At 31.1% G+C, this 14,911-nt stretch overlaps 3 protein-coding genes across 4 annotated transcripts; all 3 read left to right on the top strand.

The window, feature by feature from the left end:
• Positions 1-1,209: 1,209 nt before the first annotated feature.
• On the top strand, positions 1,210-3,156 carry LOC124543324 (sperm-tail PG-rich repeat-containing protein 2-like). The gene has a single exon (XM_047121513.1). The coding sequence runs from the start codon at positions 1,285-1,287 to the stop codon at positions 3,112-3,114; it is 1,830 nt and encodes a 609-aa protein (XP_046977469.1). The 5' UTR covers positions 1,210-1,284; the 3' UTR covers positions 3,115-3,156.
• A 407-nt stretch (positions 3,157-3,563) lies between these two features.
• LOC124543325 (lysophospholipase-like protein 1) lies at positions 3,564-5,525 on the top strand. 2 transcript variants are annotated; one of them, XM_047121514.1, is made up of 4 exons: positions 3,564-3,860; positions 4,290-4,556; positions 4,648-4,788; positions 5,269-5,525. In XM_047121514.1, the coding sequence occupies exons 1-4, from the start codon at positions 3,779-3,781 to the stop codon at positions 5,460-5,462; spliced, it is 684 nt and encodes a 227-aa protein (XP_046977470.1). In that variant the 5' UTR covers positions 3,564-3,778; the 3' UTR covers positions 5,463-5,525. The 2 variants fall into 2 exon arrangements, with proteins under 2 accessions (XP_046977470.1, XP_046977471.1); XM_047121515.1 differs by having other exon boundaries at positions 3,627-3,647.
• Positions 5,526-6,581: 1,056 nt separating this feature from the next.
• On the top strand, positions 6,582-13,773 carry LOC124543269. Its single transcript, XM_047121432.1, has 7 exons — positions 6,582-10,891; positions 11,025-11,184; positions 11,296-11,474; positions 11,760-11,951; positions 12,660-12,778; positions 13,046-13,181; positions 13,315-13,773. Exons 1-7 carry the CDS (start codon positions 6,582-6,584, stop codon positions 13,457-13,459), a joined length of 5,241 nt encoding a protein of 1,746 aa, XP_046977388.1. The 3' UTR covers positions 13,460-13,773.
• Positions 13,774-14,911: the final 1,138 nt, after the last annotated feature.

Below are 14,911 nucleotides of genomic sequence, written 5' to 3'. Positions count from 1 at the left end.
TTTGCGATACCGTCGTTACTTCTGATTTTCCGTAACACAAATAGTTTAGCTACTTACATTGGGATCAGAGTTAATGTATGTGATGTCCAATATTTATTTATTTATTTATACAATAACCCGCTGAAAAATGTCTGTTATTGGCGCTTCCGAATTAGTTGCCAATGCCAAATTGTGCTCAGGTATCGTCATATTCGATAAAACCGTTCACGATTCTTTGATAATTTGTGTAGGAGTATTGCTTTGAGCCTTATACAGAATAAGTAAAGGTTTCTTATAAAACTTGTGGTCTGCCCACGTCGAATGTTGAAGGTAAAAAAAGCTTCACCTATTATTAATACGTGTGGTATAATATGTTTTGAGGTGCATGGACATTTCTTCATTTTCAAAAGTGTGGCTCGATATTTTAATAATTTCATAAATGTTTGCCTCCATTTCGTAGTGTTTTTTAGTTTGTAAACTAAGATCAGGTTATCATACAAAAACGCTCATAAAATTAATAAAACCGACAAAAGCGAACGCAATTCGTGTGAAAATGAACAATTTGTAACCAGAAAAGATTCGTCACCTTAAGATCTATTTTCGTGTGCTCAGTATGAGAGATAATCTGCCTTACCGATCGAGTATGACATTGCGTCGCAAAGATTTGTATTTTAGATTCAAAATGTACTAAGAGCTTAATAATTGATAAAGGAATTAATTTGAAAATTGACGAAGGTTTTCTTAATCTAACTGTACATATTAAGAAAAATACGCGTCGAAACGATATAGAAAAGTTGTATTCATAGTTTAATGATGCATCGCTTCACTTCGTTGTTTCGCCTCATTGTATATTATAGTCTAAAACTAACTTATAAACTCAGTTAATTTAGTATTGGCCAACTTCGAACCTATCGAATATATTCGGGATTAATTATTGTAGAAAATAATGAGAACCGGGCACTAGGTATAACAAAATGGTGGGCTGAGTGCCGAGCTATAATCGAAAATATTAGCACCTCCTTTCGTGTGTAATGTGTACATTTTAAGGGTCCATGTTGTTTATACTTGATTAAACATATTATATTTGTTAAAGATGAAGCTCTTTTGTGTATATCTATAGTAATAATATTATTCGTAGTGAATTATAATTTTTGTATAAGTTTAAAAATACTATTTTATCACAAGTTACCTAACAACCAATTTGACATTGACAAATTTTAATCTGTTTTTACGAGTTTTTTAAAGATTTTAGAAATTATATTGTGAATGAATTATTAATTTCAGTTATTTAGTAAAAAATAAAAAATGGCATACAATTTATGTGAAAGATTCCCAAAAGTGAAGCAACCCGTTCAACTACTAGATCCTGGTTCATATCAAAATGTGAATTCGTTACCAGTAAAACCAAATAAAGTACCGTTTCTCTCAAAAGCACCTCGTAACACTCAGTCTAGCTGCAAAATATGGACACATGCTCTTTATTTTGGAGACATAAAACCAAAAATTCCTAATTGTACAACGATTTCGTCAATAACACCACGATTTGCGTATGAAAAAATAAAACACGAAGACGTGGAAGAAATTTTATGTCAATGCGGAGAACAAAGTCCATGTAATTGTTCGGCTGGTCAAGAGAAAACTGAAGTAGAAGATGAAATAAAGTGTCATAAATATATTCGTAGACGATTATTCAAAGGACAAACTATTAGATCAGCACTAAAAGAAGGACTTTCAGTTCCTTCTAAAAAGGACTTTGGATTTAATATCTTACCAAACGGTTCCAAAGAACGTGTATTTAAACCGAGTAAGGAAGATTGTCCTCCATTTTACGATGCAAGGGTTATCGAATCAACTGCCTTTTATCGCGGTTGCAAATGGAGTAAATGGTCATCGCAACGAGGTGATAAGTCTTTGAAACTCAATCCTGGGCCAGCAGATTACAATATTGATGGACCTCCGCCCAGTCGCGAGGCCATGTGCATCGAGAAGATTCGAGCTTTAAAGCGTAAAACTTCTAAACAACTTCGATTTATTGAAAAAGTTCAACGTCAAAATATTTTAGATGCTTTACCTGGGCCGGCTAGCTATAGCCCTACGTTTCCGAAAGGCACCGATTTAAACTTTCTTGGACCTAAAGCGAAGAGATTTTTGACTTCTAAATGTGATGATATGCCTAATCCTACATCATATTTTGTAAAAAGAGATTTCGATATTGATAATTCACCTATTAAGCCTTGCCATGCGATTTTACCTATTCCAGCCCCGTTTGGAGTACAGGCTTGTAGATTTAAATATAGACCTGGAGAAGGACCAAGTCCAGCTAGTTACACCATAAATAATCCACTATGTCAAGTGATACATTGTAATAAAGCACCATTCGGTTCCCTATCGAAAAGATTTAAAGATAAAGATAGCTTTGATAAAGATACCCAAGACTTTGATGATGAAAATATGGAAAACTATTCTACAAAACAACACCAACTTCAAAATGAAGTTCCAAATCCCACGTGGGTATTTAAGTCAAAAACCGCTCGAATGAAACCTTTACTTAAAACGAATTGTGAACCCAGACCTACCGATTTACCGATTTCAAGTGGGTTAACTAAGAAAAGGTTGCTTCCGTTCCAGTACAATTGTCCATTTTATTCATCTGAAGCAAGATTTCAAAATTGGTTTAATTGGATACCTGTACAAGGACAGGAGAAAACTCCTGGTCCTGCTTACTACAATCCTGAGAAACCAAAGTGTTTCCCTGCCGTCAGAAACGGTCCAATATGTCAATCCGTACGTTTTACTTCCCATGCAACACCAAATCCTGCTCCCAACACATATAACGTTGAAGGAGGTTTGGAAAGTATATTAACTACGTACAATGAAAAGTTGAAAAACAATATAAAAAATAAACACAAATACGTCTGGAAGGTACCTGTGGAACCGAGGAAATTAAGTTTAGATGAACAAGTAGGTATATTACTAAATAAATCTATTGCTCTATTAGATATACCAGATATTTTCGAATATTCAAAATGTGAAGATAAAAAAGAAGAAAGCCCACCGCCAGACGAAACTGAACCTGAACAAACGAAATTATTACGTTGTTTCCTCTATGCAAAAAAAGTCAAACAGTACTATTAACTGTAAAATTATATTATTATGCATTATTCTGATTGTAATTCAATATCCCCGCAAAGCCACTAAATAAGTAAAATTGTATACACAAAAAATAACGGCGTATTATTTTAGTAATATTCTAAAGTTTTTCAGGTACTTGTTTTGTTATTAAGTCAGTTTTTTTTTAACCGCAGTTATATATTTTATAAACGACACTCTGAAATGCTCGACCATTACTGCTTTAAATTTATGTATATTGGTTTAAAAGTATTTTCAAAACACCAAAAATCTTATATAATTTATCAATTCAATTAACATTACACCCATAATTCGATTATTTACATACATATTAATTTATGAGAGAAATAAAAAGCACTCTACGCTATTTCTAATATAAACTTTACATTTTTATGCTAAGAAATGTCTTGGCTGTATTTCTACATACCCTTGCCTATATTGATTGAATAAAACAACTAAACATTAGGAAAACAGAAAGAGATTACTCTTTCTCGAATCTCTAGTGTCTTGTTTACATAATTTAAATTAAATAAACAGAGGTAATATTAACAAAACCAAATATAGATAATATTAAAAGGGCCAAATAAATTGCATAATTAATGCAATTATAAATAATTTTTTATCGATACTTTCTTAAATCTGATTATTATCTAAACATTTATATTAAATCATGGCTTCTTTAGGAGCTTTACATTTAACAAAAAATACAGGAGCTAAACATACTGCCACAGTGATATTTTTTCATGGTTCAGGTACGCAATATAAATAAAATGTATGTTTTGATAATTGACGATTTAGTGTAATATTAATAACCTAACTTGAAATTACATTAATTGTTTTATAGGTAATATATGGTAAGATATATATATTTTCTTCAATAAAAAATTGTACAATATTTAGTTGATGTATTATTATTTAAATATTGCATAGATATGTTCTGTGTTATTTCATTAGGTATATAAATATAAATTACATTGTAATGTATTATGTAACTAAAGAAATGAATTCATTAGGGTTATTTCAAACTTATATGATGAACACAATTCCCTGTGAATAATTTGAATTATATGATAATGTTAACAGGGTGTACTTTTATAACTAATCTTTATACTAAGTAAATTTTCTTAACAATGTCACTAAAAGTTGTGATGAATAATATTAATGATTTGGAAAAATTACAGGTGCTGCTGGTGATCACATGCAGGAATGGGTAAATTTAATGGCCAAAAATTTTTCATTTCCACATATCAAAGTCCTTTATCCAACAGCGCCGCTGCAGCCTTACACTCCCGCAGGTGGTCTAATGAGCAATGTTTGGTTCGACCGTATTGATGTTAGTCAAAAAGTTCCAGAAATAGAAAAATCACTGAAAAACATTGAGGTCCATGTCAGAAATTTAATTAAAAGTGAAAATGATATTGGTATACCTAACAACAGAATCATAGTCGGTAATATTGCTCATTACCTTTATAATTTTATTTGTTCATTTATTGTGAGGTCATTTTGTATATTTATTTAATAATATTATGTATAATGTAGGTGGTTTTTCAATGGGTGGTGCCTTAGCTCTTCACACAGCATACAGATGGGAATCAAACTTAGCTGGAGCATTTGCATTTAGTTCCTTTCTCAACGATAATTCTATTGTGTATAAAGAAATTACAAAATTACAAAAGAATGGTAAGGAATTGGTGAATAGTTTTTACTAATTACTAATGTACAATAATCATGATACTCAGTATGATCAATGTTTTTTTTTTTTAAATATTAAAATTATAAAGTTTTTTTAAGCATTATTTTAGTATTTTTAATGATCAAATTTTTTTGAATTATGTACAAAACTTAAATTAATTTTAGTTAGTTCTTGATATACACAATGCCTATCAGGATTGTAGGTAAATGATGTCAGATTAAATATAACATTCTTATGTAAATAAGAGTAGATTAGAGTTATTGATTACATTCTGATTTCTCTCTTTCTGTCATCGGAAATATTATGACATTCTTAAGAAAAAGATGAATTATTTTGTACAGTGTTCAGACATTAAAAAAAAATTAAACTTTAATTCATATAATTGGTTTTCAATACAGACTATTTCAATGTTAAAGTTAGCTTTTACTTTCAAACTATATGTTTATTTTTATTTTTACGAGTTACAGTACCTCTTCTTCAAATACATGGAGACATTGATGACCTAGTGCCTACCGCTTGGGGTAAAAATACCTACAATGAGCTCAAAGCTCTTGGAGTACAAGGAGAGTTTCATGTTATGGAGAGGTTGGGGCATTCAATCAACAAAAAAGGTTTACATATTATCAAGGATTGGATAGAAAAGTTGTTACCTAACTCATAACGTTAACAGTATGTTTTTAAGTTGTTGTGTATACAAAAAATCTGAATAAAAAGATTATATTTACTTTGTTTTTTTTTTAAATTACCTGGCTTAGTCAAATTTCTACTACTGGAACGTATATAGTATATGCAGTCCGACAAGAATATTGTGACTCATTAATAAAATTGGGATAATTATTGGCATCTTGTCAATTTCCAAATTTTAATAGGAGCTGTAACAGATGTAGTTATATATTAACTGGGAATCCTAAATTCCCACCCAGAGTAACTGGTGCAAGTTTTATGAAGTATTATGTTTAATTGTAATCTGAACTATTTTTTTTGTGATTTCCTAGGTATGAACCATTTCATAGACATAATACTATACCTGATACTAGTACACCTTAACAATATAATATCTGCATTTTAATGTTACTTTAAATAGTAAAAGATTTTTGTTTGAGAAGGTGATAATAAATTGTAAAATTAGTGAAAAGAACTTTCACAAATTTTTCATTTTGAAACATAATCAGCTTTTTTAAAGCTTTGATGATATTCTCGTTTTCCATTAAATAGACTCAATTCGAATTGATAAGCTTAATTCGAATAATTGATGGAAACCCTTAGAATAAAAACAATTTATCGACTGGTATCACTAAAACTACACACACTTAACTAACTGTCAAAGCTGGAATGTGACCAGGAAATGAAAATTTTATAATGCTGCCATTTAGTTGACTTATCTATGTGTAAAATATAATATACAAAAAATGGCCTTGGTATAGAAATTTATAAGATTATTACAGTTACTTATTATGCATGATTTCTTAACATGTATATTGGACATTGGTTTCATACTTTGAATTATTTTGATGATTAGAATCTCTGTCTTTCTTATAAATAAGAAAAAAATATTTTCTTAATTCATTATGATATACTTAAATTTTCGTGAAATGAATGAATTGTCTTATAGATGATACTACATTCAACCTATACGACCTTAAAGTCAGATAAAAACAAAATAAATTGACGCCTGCTTTATATTTTATGTCTTACATTAATATTTATTCTATTAAAGATCTCCAATAATTATATTTTTTATTATTGATAAATTGCGACTTAAAAACAGAACAACATACAAATGGGCCCTAAAAAAGTCAAAAACGACACAGAAGATGAAAATTACTGGAGATTATGCATCGAAGAAACACCGCTAGATGATGAAACGTGGACTGTTAAAGTAATTTTAATAGAAGCTGCTGGTAGTGAGCATGATCGCATTTATTTAAATAAATTTGAAAGTTATGCCGCTGAAGAAAGAAGGTTTGTAATAAAAAATATTTGTAAAACTGAAACTATTTTCATGATTAACCAGCTCGGTGGTGAAAAGAAAGTTAAAGATGATAGTCTTCGAGTATTTGAAGAAGGTCAAAGCTACCTAAAAGAAAAAAGGGATGTGCCGCCGGATATAATGGCGCTTATTATTAAACATCTTATTCTTAAAATGAAGGAAGAGTATCTATTTATTAAGCGACAAAGACTAGAAGTACGCGAGGGAATGAAAAAAGAATCTGCAACGATGATTAATAGAGCTGAAGTTAAAGGAACAGTTAATGTCAAATCACCCGAACCACAAGATCCTGCTCCATCTACAAACGTAAAAAAAACTGAACCAGATAATGCTGTTGATTCTACAGAAATAGATGAAAATAAAAAATACAATACACTATTAAGAGTAAGAGGAGAAGAATGGAGAGATAAAACATATATCGATGACTACCCAACAGATGGACCTAATCTATATATTGCTGTAACGGGATTTTTAGAACCGTATTTAGCAGGATGTCTTATAAAAGTTGGCATTCCCTTAACAGCTGTAATTCAAATACGCATTGACTCAACACACGCTTCTATGCCATCCAGTTTATTTCGAGCTACGAAAAGAGGACAAAGTCAAACTGAATTATTGACCGAGAAATCTTTAAAATTCTGGGAAGACTTACAACAACTACGTATAAACAAAGAATCAGCAAACGATTTTAAAAATACAGCATTTGTGGTTTTTACACCACCTTACTGGGACACTGAAAATATATCTGGTTGTACTGAAAAAATTTACGACGAAATATGTTATTTAATGTATGACATACAAGATTTGACTAGACAACATATGCATTATTTGGATAACATGGATATCATTACTATTCCCGAAGAAAATAAAATGGAGAGTCATAAATTATTGTATTCAAAATATTTAGAAGCGATACCAATAGAATCACTTTCTGCATATTTGGTACTTGATGCTGTTCTTCAAACAGTATGTAAAAACAACACTAGCGATAACAACAGCAGTACTAATGTTTCGACATTAGATAATGCATCAAATATAGTTCCAGTCGATCAAAGTAATATTGAAGAAATAAGATTACAACAATCTGAAAAACTTGTAAGAGATTTAATCAATGAATTCTGTAAGGGTGATACCCAAAAAACTAAATACAGAGTTACAAACGGAGATGAATATGTAGATTACAAAAAACCAACCATTTTCGACTATGGTGACTTTTGTAAAAATAAAACCTTTCATTTAGGCAATTTAAATTTGGATAATATAGTTTATTCCATGTTGTACGGCATCCCCTTGAATAAACTGTGGCTAAATAGAAATAAACCAACAGAAGAGATGAGTGCTAGAAATAATTTTCATGTTAATATGCTTTTATCTTGCTTCGATAGAGACGATGTGGAAACTGCGGAATTATGTAGACTATTACATATTTTGACATGCCGTAAATTATACAATAATAGAAGTTCATTAAAAAAAAGACACATTTTACCATCAACCATAGTCGAATTTAAAAAATATTTCTTGAAACGAAGTATCCTCGCCGAGCCTCTTAATAAATATTCTTCCTATAAATGTCAAACTTCTAGTTCTTCTTCGTTATGTTCTTCAGCAGTAGAAGGAGATGAATCTTATGAGATAATTAGCGATGAAGACGATACATCACGCGGTATAAGACTTCTTTTCGATTGTCCCGATATTACCGAATTAGTGTCAGCAACAGAAATAGCAAACCAAAGTCCAAGCAATCATATGATCGACGAATATCAATTTTTTGAAGATTTTGCAGGCTCGTGTGCCTTTCAAATTGTTCTCGATGCTTTCAACAATTACAACTGCATTGATTATAAGTATTGTGAAGTAACTGACTGTTTTGTTACGATGTTTTATAATAGTCATGATAAAGATGGTATTGCTCGAGAGGAATGGCGTTGTCATCTACCGACACCCTTATGCTTGCAAGATTTTTTTGACTTTGTATTAGAAGAGCATTACGATTGGATAAAGAATGAAGAAAAAATTTACGATGAATACAATCTGCTCAAATCGCAATCGGAGTTCAAAAACACTCAACAATTCTTAACTGAAAAATCGTGTGTAGAAAATACTGAAGTAGAGATGGATTTACTTATGGAGGGCTCCTTAAAGTATGAAGAAATGAAGAATGATGAAATAATCGATGTTGAAACATCAGACTCAAAATTATTTGTAACGAAAAAAACTCCTTTATCAACTACGGATATAGATTCATCTAAAAGCGGCAGAAAGACGAAGTCACCAGCAATATCTACGCCAAAAGTTGTACGTAATGATTCGGAATTAGAAGCTAATATTGAGTCACCAAAAAAACCGTTCTTTGGTTATGATTTAGGAGATAGAAGAGTTGAAGCATTTGGAAAAGATTCTAAATATTTTGCTAAAGATGGCACTCGTGTTTCGAGTTCATATTTCTTAGTAATACCTATGAATCTGGAATTTGTCAACTTGAATATAATCACAGGAAATTTAAACAATGAGTTTTGGATTCATAACGAATTAGGAGATGTGAAATTAGGAACAGTTGATATCCGCGAGTCATTCAGAGTTAACACCAAAGATCAGTTAATTATGTACGTTAAAAAACAGTTGTATAAAGTTGTGCGTTCCTTAAAAAGTCAGTCAGGCGAGACCATATATAAAGCTATTCCACAGAAATCTCCGTCATTTGACATGAGCGACGCAATCCCAGAAATATATGAAACAAAATCATTTCATTCTTTGTTTGTCACATGGCCAAATGGACTTGTTACAGAAACTATCCATGAAAATAATTCTGCCAATATTTCCCATATTAAGCAACACTATCTTAATTCGTTGCAAAACCTTGATGAAGATATGCGGTGTATAAGTTTAGAAGGGGAAGTTATTATTTTTAAAATTAATAATGAAATTGACATTTTGAAACCAGATTCTTCTTATATTAAGATAACGAAGTGTGAAAAGAAGATTATTAATGAAGAAAATCCCGAAAGCTTAATAACTGATACGAATTCTGATAAAAGCAAAAAAGGAAAAGATAAACAGGCTAAAACAACATCTAAACCATCAAAAAAAATGTCGCATGAAAACGAAAAAACTACTCACACAGGACCAATAGAATACGAACTAATTATTGAAGAGTTTGAAACTATAGGAAGTAATGGATTGAGACAAAAATGGACTGGAAATACGAAATTAGATAAAGAAAAATTGCTAATAAAGACAGCGACAGATTTTTGCTTAGGCGAAATATTCTCGAAACGTATGGACGGAACTACTGTTTTATTAAATAAGGATGGAGTGCAAGTTGTAACTTTTCCTAATAATACAAGAATAATTACAGAGTTTATTATAGAAGATGAAGAAATATTCCCAGAATGGACGGAAGATGAAATAGAATATTTCACAGTGAATAATTTTGATCCCGGTGTAGATGGCTTAAAATCAGAGAGTGAAATAAATCAAAATAACATGGTACATACTAATAGCATTAGCTCTGATTATTATGTATCTAGGAATTTGCAAGAAGTTGATAACAATATTGCTAGGGAAGATGGATATATATCAGTGAATATAATTTATACTATCGAACATGCTCATTTTACCACAGTTACTGTTAATAAATATAATGGAAAAATTTCTATTGAATCGCCAAATAACACCTGCGTTACTGTTGACACAGAAAATAGTTATGAATTTACTTTAGATAAACAAACTTCAGCTCATTTTGATGGAAACACTTTGAAAATAAATTATAATGTGTGTCCCGAATCTAATTTATATACAAATTGTGAAGTAAAAATGAAAGCTGGAGAATTCAACAGTGAGACTCAATTCCAAAAATATTGGTTAAATATGACAGACTCATGTCACACATCTTGTAAAAAAATCTCTGTTGATGAAGAAGGTAATATAAATGTTATTGAAGAAGACGATGAAATTTCACAAGAAAGAAATTCTGGTGTTTTGAATGATCAAATTCATAGTGATGTTGATAATAACGGGAAAATCACCGAAGAAAATATAGAATATCTTAAATGTGAAGAAATGTGGAGAGCAAAGCAATTAAAATTTTTTGTACTTAGACGGTAAGTTAGTTTGTTATTCAGTGAAATTGAATCACGACAGGCAGTTGATTGTCAGGAAAAAGTTTCGTTGTCAATTATGTTTTCCAAACTAATAAAAAAATAGAAATAAATATCTTGCTTATGTATTTCCCAGTGATCTCACATGTTCTGAACTGATTCATCGTGCAATCATCGAAAGTTATAAGGAAGTATGTCGCACTCATCCATGGTGTTCTATTAACCAGTTCGATACATTCGGAGATCATCGAAGCATTTGGTCCATACTCACCCCCATACATATTAACGAATCTGAGGTACAGTATTTTGTAGATTTTTTATTGGTACGAAATAAAAATTGCAAACTATATAATTAGTAATGCGCTTTTTCTTGTTGATATAAATTTTTTTTCAATTATCGAAAGCAGAAGTGGTTGATGGAGTCGAAATTATTATCTAAACCAAAAAAATTAGCGTATAAAGATCTGGTAAACGATACTGGCAAAGGTTTTTATCATTGGATGCGACCTTACAAGAGATTTCAACCGGAACCAATTAAGCCAAAACCTGTCCTACCGGAAAGACTACCCAGAGCCTTCGTATTGCGGTTGTTATACTTATCATTTATTTGAAGTACTAGTATTGCTTAGAGGTATTTGTTGTCTCTAATTATATACTTCTCCTAGCCTGCCTGACTTCATTTGACTAGTTGACGCTTATAAAATATACGACATAACGACAGTATTTTTTAAAATAAATCGAAAACTTACCTACATCATAATTTCAAAATACCACATTATATATTTTTTGTTATTTTTTCTAATTTATTCTAGAGTTCATTATTGTTATGTAATATTTGTTAATTGATACATAGTAAAATTATATTCGTTAGAACTTTAGAACAACAGTGGAATGGCTCGAAAATGGAAAGATTGAGAGGTGCGAAAGAACTATCGAAGGCTATACTCTGCTACCGGAACCGATTAGAGGAAAATAGGGATACTATTTTAAAAGTACCGGTTGAAGATCGACGTTCAGAAAACGAAATCAAAACCGACGATATGGTGCAGGCTATTGCAAACAGGTTAATATTATGGATATTGCAATGATAAGGGAATAGAGATAGGTTAGACTTATACGTGTATTGACAGTGTATTTTAAAATAACATGTCCGTTAAAAAGCTTCTAACCTCTGTTTAGAAAAAAACAATTAACTAATCTTGTACAGAAAAAAATGACTATAGTGTTTAAAGTGTTCTGTACAAATCAAAAAGGTATTTTAAAATTTATTCCCAGTTTAAGATATTAATTATATTAAGAATATTGTGAAGTATAAAATGCCGAAGTTAAAATTAGCGACATAAAATCCATATAAACTTAATGTAAAGGTAACTTAAAATTTGTCTCTCTTCAATTCAAGATAATATTCAAGATAATATAGGTAATATGTAGGTACCTATGATAAAAAGGGCTGCTTCTATATGTTGTATCTATCTGTTTGTATGTAAATAAAATTGTCGCCGTTTCTTCTCGCTAAAATCTACTTTCCGAGCCAATTAACATTTAATTCAATACTGAACTTGACCTTCATATATAACATACACGACCCTTTACTAAAGAGCTATCAATTTTTACAACCATTCAGTGCCAAATTGTAAAATTCTAATCATATTCATACTATGAAAGAAATACAGCGATGTTTAACTTATCAACTCATAGATAAGTTATAACAAGTTTTTTTTTAAACATCTATGCGGACTATAGTTTATATTAAATAATAATATTTATGTAGGGTATATAAGGACTTAAAAGATCGTCTGGCAGAAGAAACCCAGCGTCGAGCGCAGCCAACCATTACTACGAAGCCTTGTACTACTATTGATTATGGGTCCGAAGAAGAATCCGAGGAAGGTAATATCTCCCAAATTACGTGTAACTTTCATCAATTAAGATCTTGGCAAAAAACTTGACCAAAAATAAACGCTAATAAACGCTTCGTGGCTCTCGTCTAATTTAAGACTTCAAATACTTATCACATATTATTAAGAACAGAAAAAAAACAAACAAAAGCAACCGTTATCAAACGATCAATACATGTATCACGTCGAACAGTGTATCTACTTATAAGTGATGCGATAACCCTTGTATGGTTTAAAAATAAAAGTGTCGGTATTCTAGAAACTCAAGAGCTTAAAATACTTAAAGAAAGAGAGGGAGACGTAAAAGAAACAGAAACTGCGCAGGCGACGACTATCAATCTGAAACGTTATTGGAACCGACGCGCCGAGGAATTCAAAGAGGAGCAGTTTTATAAGTAAATTTCATTGTCATGTTATATGTAGCGCTTTTTTAATATTAGGTGTATCAGGAAATACGTCTTAATCATATAAATTAGAATCTATGTTCCTATTTATTCATACAACATATTCTATGTTCATATTTTGCAGATATCTTCTTCGGGAGGGCAGCGTTCCTCCATATTTCCGTAACGTACTCGGTGGAGCAATTTGGTGGCATATGAGCAAGGCTGCAGACGACGCAGTTACAAAAGCGGAAAGACGTCATATGAAATGCGTTTGTAATGAAGAGTAGTTATCCTACATGATATATTGACTTTTGTCGTCCATACACCGTAACGATAGTTCATTATTTTTTTTTAAATGTCTTAATACTTTTTAAAATAGTTATAGAAAATCTGGTCTTCAAGTTGATCCATAACTCTGCATAACTAATTGACTCTAAGGGACTGTTAGGTTTTATGGGTCGGAATGTGGTAATATTTAGAACACGAATAACTTAACCAAAGATTGCGGATACTTCGGCAATCATAATGAGTTTTCAAATGCAATAACTGTTTGTGTCAGATTATAATTTGTAATAGATGAAAATTTATCCTCCAACCCTGATTGGAAAAGTATGTTGAAATATAACCCTGCTCTTCTAAAAGCAAACCCTTTTCTTCTAGAAGAGCGTCCAGCTGTAGAACATTTACAGATATTCTTTCTTACTGTCTGACAATTTATTTTATACAAGTATCAGCTAATTGTTGGCTTATAATCGTTTTTGGTGTAAATTATCTGACTAAAACTGTTATAAAAGTTTCTAGGTGTGACAAAATATGAATTAAATTAACGACAAAACATTAAACATTACATTGTAAACTAAAATTACTTGAACGCCCACGCCGTGTTCACAGTTTATGCATAGTGAGTAAAAAATAATTCTTTTTGAATAAAAAAAGAAATATATTTTTTATTTTGAGGTATGTAGGATGTTGTGTAGTGTACACGCTGTATAAAGATGTATCTATCTACATAATCATAAATAAATAATTAAAGGGTATTGATTGATGAGAATAGTAAAGCGTAGGGAGCGATCGCCTGGGGCGGCAAGTACGAAAGAGTTTTTATTTGTCGTTTTTCCTATTGGGTACATTGGGGTTGTATGTTCGCCCAGGGCGTGTAATTTAGCAATACGACCTTTAATGACTTTGAAATCGATGTCTGTATTTGCATTTCGTACTCCCTTTACCGTTTGTTTATTGAATAATTAAAAACTAAAGGTAGGTACTCAGGATTCCGTGATATAGTTTTAACTACTTGCTTGTTAATTAAATATGTATTAGTATTATTCATTACGAAAATAAATGATGGTTAATGATTTTTTTTTAATTTTATTAATTTCATTGATCTTTGTATACTAATTGAAATTTCTAAAGAGAGTATTGAGTGATTCTCATACATAAATATAACAGTTGTAGATGTACGTTAAGTGTGATATCGTATATTCTGATATTATTATACGAGCTATTAGAAACGAGTCCTGCGTCTCGTTATGAGTGGTACAATCCTCCTAACAAGCTACGTGTTCCGACAGACAACAGATTATCGGTACCAATTTATTTTAACAAGGGCATTTAAGTATACTGAACCCCAATATCTGCAAGCAACGCCCCTCCGAAAAATACTGCACAATTTAAAATCGACTAAAGTTTTAAAAACGTATGTTTTTTGTACAGATAATTCCATCTGCTTATATGATGTA

The sequence above is a fragment of the Vanessa cardui genome, chromosome Z (genome assembly GCF_905220365.1).
Source record: "Vanessa cardui chromosome Z, ilVanCard2.1, whole genome shotgun sequence".
Classification (NCBI taxonomy): domain Eukaryota; kingdom Metazoa; phylum Arthropoda; class Insecta; order Lepidoptera; family Nymphalidae; genus Vanessa; species Vanessa cardui.
The sequence above is the reverse complement of the archived record's forward strand: the minus strand, read 5'-3'. Positions and strand labels throughout refer to the sequence as shown.

Coding starts and splice junctions, on each gene's coding strand:
- LOC124543324 (XM_047121513.1), top strand. CDS start 1,285: ATGGCATACAATTTATGTGAAAGATTCCCAAAAGTGAAGCAACCCGTT.
- LOC124543325 (XM_047121514.1), top strand. CDS start 3,779: ATGGCTTCTTTAGGAGCTTTACATTTAACAAAAAATACAGGAGCTAAA. Junction 4,557..4,647: donor TAACAACAGAATCATAGTCG/GTAATATTGCTC, acceptor TGTATAATGTAG/GTGGTTTTTCAATGGGTGGT. Junction 4,789..5,268: donor TACAAAATTACAAAAGAATG/GTAAGGAATTGG, acceptor TACGAGTTACAG/TACCTCTTCTTCAAATACAT.
- LOC124543269 (XM_047121432.1), top strand. CDS start 6,582: ATGGGCCCTAAAAAAGTCAAAAACGACACAGAAGATGAAAATTACTGG. Junction 11,475..11,759: donor CCCAGAGCCTTCGTATTGCG/GTTGTTATACTT, acceptor TATATTCGTTAG/AACTTTAGAACAACAGTGGA. Junction 13,182..13,314: donor AAAGAGGAGCAGTTTTATAA/GTAAATTTCATT, acceptor CATATTTTGCAG/ATATCTTCTTCGGGAGGGCA.